Source organism: Aplysia californica, unplaced genomic scaffold (genome assembly GCF_000002075.1).
Source record: "Aplysia californica isolate F4 #8 unplaced genomic scaffold, AplCal3.0 scaffold00476, whole genome shotgun sequence".
NCBI classification, from domain to species: domain Eukaryota; kingdom Metazoa; phylum Mollusca; class Gastropoda; order Aplysiida; family Aplysiidae; genus Aplysia; species Aplysia californica.
Window position 1 is genome coordinate 135,897 of NW_004797746.1, and position 5,000 is coordinate 140,896.

The 5,000-nt window shown below is 41.0% G+C and overlaps 2 protein-coding genes across 2 annotated transcripts in view; both read right to left on the minus strand.

The window, feature by feature from the left end:
- Positions 1–884, minus strand: part of LOC101859588 (DNA mismatch repair protein Msh6) — a gene marked incomplete in the record, with an annotated part of 50,897 nt that extends 50,013 nt beyond the window's left edge. Inside the window, 1 exon segment of the mRNA XM_013086531.2 lies at positions 387–884. Coding sequence (XP_012941985.1) covers positions 387–639 — 253 coding nt within the window.
- A 2,336-nt stretch (positions 885–3,220) lies between these two features.
- On the minus strand, positions 3,221–4,485 carry LOC106012734 (craniofacial development protein 2; the record flags this gene model as incomplete). Its single annotated transcript, XM_013086532.1, is given in 1 exon segment — positions 3,221–4,485. A coding segment is annotated over 1 exon segment (926 nt), but the record flags the coding sequence as incomplete, so codon positions are not given.
- Positions 4,486–5,000: the final 515 nt, after the last annotated feature.

Below are 5,000 nucleotides of genomic sequence, written 5' to 3' on the forward strand. Positions count from 1 at the left end.
CTCCGTGCAACACGCCAAAGGCATACACAGTTTTTCACAATAAAAGAAGAGACCTAGAATCTAGATCTAGAGACTAGTCTTCTAGATCTAACCCTAACCCTGACCCAACTCCTAACCCTACTCGGACCCCTACCCTTACCCTATCCCTACCCCATCCATACCCCTAACCCTACCCCTCTATTCTACTCTTTTTCAAAGTGGTCGCTTGTTACGGAAATCCTCCCACAAAATATATAGCCAAGCAAATTCAGACAGTTCAAACTCTTCCAGCTCATCAAGCCTCAAACAACTCCATCCTTCATCAGTTTTTAATGTTTCATGGGCCTTGGCCTTGTTGGCCCCCATGCCCATGGTAACAAAAAGATTCAGTGCATTTCTGCACTCACCTGGCAAACTGGTTTCCTTCTTTGCTCCACCTTTCCCTTTCGCAGAGTTTGGACTTGTCTTCCCTTTGCCTTTGACAGAGTTAGGAGATCTCTTAGGAGAAAGAACATCACCATTCGACACCGTCTTCTTTTCATCTCCATTATTGGCATCAACAGTCTGACTTGGCGAGTTCTCCGATCCTGATTTCGGAGTTTTCTTGAAGAAGCTGAACAAATTGGCTTGTTTGCCTTTAGAATTCGGCGTCTTCGACATACTGCAAAATTACTTTTACTTTGTTCCCGAACCACCAAAACTAGATCTAGATTCTAAAACATCACTGGTATACTGCAAACACTTCGCTAAACTATTAGCAGCTCCACTTGTTGATGGGGATAGAATCTACTTTCCGATGAATAGGCTTCGGAACTCGAAGGATTAGCTAATCCGAGTTGTCTTCCCTCGCGCGCTCTTTCGGTTAGTTATCACATTACCGAAAATAACCGAAGAACTGTCTCCTTGCCTCCTGGAGCCACGTCAGACTTGTTGATACATTTTGTCGTATCGTGCTACCTGCCAGTTTGCGAGAAAAGAAGGCTTAGATCTATATCATAAAAGTATTAAAAGTGTGTAATCTGATCAGAAAGAGGGAGACATCACGAACAACTGGTAGCGACCGTAGGGTCCTAAATGATATTGAATCTGTGAACAAGACAAACGTAGGCCTACTGTCGAACTCTTTATCCCCGATTTGGGGTGGGGGGAGAGGAGGAGTTAACCCACTATGCCCGGGCCCTATTTTGATCATCATCATCATCATCCGGTGCCTTGCCGACTGGCGTGGGCGATCATGGACCTCCACTTCCATCTGTCTTTCGAAGCAGCAATGGTGTCTGTTGTTCTTGCTGCTCCCAGCCATGTTGTCATCTTGTCCAGTATCTTTTCCCTCTGTCTGCCTCTACCTCTCTTTCCATCAAACTTTCCTGTTGTTACAATGTTCTCCAATGCTTCTTTCCGCATTGTGTGTCCGAAAAAATTTGCCTGTCGTTTTCTTATATTCGTGATAAGTTGTTTTCTATAATTTGCTTCAACCAGGACTTCTTCATTTGTTTTTCTAGCTGTCCATGGGATACGTAGCATGCGTCTCATGAACCACAACTCTGCCGCAACAATTGTTTTTTCCAGCTGTTTATTGATTGTCCATGCTTCGCACCCGTATAATAGGATTGGCTCGATGTAGCTTTTCATTACTCTTTTCCTCATTTCCAGATTGATGTTTGTTAGTATTTGTTTCATCTTGTGGAAGGTTGCTTTTGCTTGGCAAATGCGGCTTTTAATTTCGGTGTGACATCTACCATCTGATGATATAATGGTCCCCAAATATCTAAAATGTTGTACTTGCTTGAGGGTGGTATCATTGATTTTGATATTGCATGTTGGGATTGGAGTATTTCTGCTTATCACCATCGTTTCGGTTTTCTTGATGTTTAGGTTTAAGCCCATGTTGTCACTCTCTTGTACGATGACATTTAATAGATTCTGCAGGTGTTTTTCATCTTCTGCTATTAGGACTGTGTCATCTGCATATCTTAGATTGTTTATATTATGTCCCCCTATCGAAATACCAGGCATTTCTTCTATGTGTCTCATGATATTTTCACTATACAGGGAGAACAAGTCTGGAGAAAGTACACATCCTTGTCTGACTCCTCTTTTAATCTGTATGTATTCGCTGATGTCGTTTTCTATTCTCATTGCAGCTGTTTGATCCCAGTACATGTTTTTGATAATCCGTAAGTCCTTCCCGTCGATATTAAGAACTTCCAGCATGTCGATGATCTTGTCGTGCCTGATTTTGTCGAATGCCTTGGTGTAGTCTATAAAACATAAATGAAGATCTTTCTGAACTTCTAGGGCACGTTCTATTGTTGTTCTGATGACATATATGGCATTTACAGTGCCTTTTCCTTCAATAAATCCACATTGTTCTTGGGCTATTTCTGGGAGAATTTTATTTCTTATTCTCATCATAATTATTCTGAGTAATATTTTTGTTATGTGGCTCATGAGGCTGATGGTTCGATGTGTTTCACATTCGTTTGCATTGGGTTTCTTTGGTAAAGCTATGAAGATAGATTTTGACAAGTCTGATGGAATATGTCCAGTGGCATATATGTTGTTAAGAAGTTTTGTCAGTGTGGTGATTCCAAAGTCTTCTAAAGCTTTAATCATCTCTGTGGTGATGTTGTCCGGTCCTGCCGCTTTCCCATTCTTCATCTTTCGTAGTGCCTTGACAACTTCTTCTTTCATGATTGGTGGTCCCTCGTTGTTATTTTCCACTCTTCTTTGTTCATCTCTTTTGTCATTGTACAGGTCACCGATATATTCTGTCCAACGTTCTAGTATCTTGTCTCTGTCCATTATGATATTCCCATCCTTTGATTTGAGGCATCCTGTTGATCCACGTGTTCTTGTATGGCACACCTCTTTAATTTTTCTGTGTAGATCTTTTGAGTTCGCATTGGAATGATTTTCCATTTCTTCACATTCTTCTTTTAACCAGGTCTCTTTTGCTAGATTACATTTGTGTCTGATTTCTTTATGAAGATTCATATATTTTTCCAAATTGTTTTTGTTTATTCTTCGTTTCTCCATAAGATTAAGAATTTCTTCAGTCATCCATTTCTTCTTTGCTTTTGTTGTCTTTTCTGGTATGACTTCTTTTGCAGCCTCATTTATAGATGTTTTAAGCAGTTCCCATTGTTTTTCTATGTCTTGTATTTCTTCTAAGGGAGCGAATTTGTTTTGTACAGTTATTCTGAATTTATCTTGCATTTCTTTGTTTGATTGTAGTATGGCCATGTTTAGTTTCATATTCTTTTTCTTGCTCATGTGTGTTTTTTTCAATCTGATTCTAAATTTTCCCACTACGGGTACATGGTCACTGTAACAGTCTGCACCTGGCCGCGTTTTGACATTGAGCATCCCGTTTTTGTATCTTTTCTTGATCATGATATAGTCGATCTGGTTGCGAGCGCTGTCTCCAGGACTCTTCCAGGTCCATAATCTTCTTGGTGGTTGTTCATACCAAGTGTTTCCAATAATCATGTCATTCAGGATGGCCCATTCTATCAGTTTTTCTCCTCTTTCATTTCTGTTTCCCAGTCCATATGGACCCACTATGTCTTCATGTCTTATTGCTCCCACTTTTGCATTAAAATCACCCATGACTATGACAATATCTTGTGATTTACAATGTGTCTTTGCTTGGTTTATTTCATCATAAAATTTCTCTATTTCATCTTCTGTGCTTTCTGAGGTTGGCGCATATGCTTGGATGATGGTTGTATCGAATGGTGATCCTTTCAGTCTCACCAGCATAACTCTGTCTGATATTGTCAGGTACCCCTTTAGTGTCTTCGATGTTGGCATGTCCAAGATGACCGCTACTCCTCTTTCATGTTTGTCGCCTCTTGAGTAAATGATGTTATTGCTGTCGGACAATATTCTGCCAGCTCCTGTCCATCGTACTTCACATAAACCCATGATGTTAACATTCATTCTCTTCATTTCTTTCTTGATGTTGTCCAGTTTTCCTTTCTCTAGCAATGTTCTCACATTCCAGGTTGCTGTGTTTCTTGTTTGATTTTTCCTTTTGTGAGCAGTATCTTGATGACGATCTGGTGTCACCTGCTGTGCATGACTGACCCTACCGGACGAGGCAGTTCTTTCAGAACTCCCCTTTACGTCTTTATCTTTATTTATTGAAGTGATATGATCCATAATGTTCTAGGGGAAGAATACAGCAGTGGTTTCCCCTTGCCTTCTGCTGGATTTTTGTACGGTTTACTCCGCTAGCCTTTGTCCAAAAGGACTAACCCACAAGGCAGTGGGGGCAGGTGGCAGGTTTCGGCGCCTCCCTCTCGCCTGACAGTCTCTTTACTGAGCACATAAGGTATTTTATAGAGACAGGGTTGCCACCACCCTGTCCCACCTCGCTCTCCAAGACTGTCGCCAGTTGGTCCGCGACTGCTTATTGGTTATTCGCAGCTACCCTACATAATGTAGGCCGTTCCACTATCCGCCACCTGTGGACGCGGTGGGTCGGGGATGGTCGCCCCAGCTTTACAATGCAAGGAAATTTAAAATACAAAGGAAATACCTTACTGTTGACCAAATCATTTACACGTGTATATACACATACATTGAATAACATGAAATGAAACGGTGGGGTGGGGATTCTCACATATTAAGACAGTAGGTTTTCTAGCAACGACCATGCAGCACCAAATATCTATATATACACATATATTCAACAATGACATCCTCATGCTTATACCATTGCCCCCCCATCCCACTTCCGTATTTTCTGATTTTAATAGATGAGAAAGTGTATCGGCTCAACTCCTGAAATTATTCAGGGCAGTACACGGCCGAAGTCCACTAAACTTACGAAATAATAGCTCGAAGGCTTTATTTCCATGTTTCCATTGAACTTTAAAAGTTTGGTTTAAAAAAAAAAATTCTTTAATTTCAATGCTGCCTACATTCAAATGTACATCACAGACAAGTTTCGCTTTGCCTCAGGCTCAGAACTTCATGCATCAGCAAGCTTGTTTCCCTCCTTCAAGCTTTAG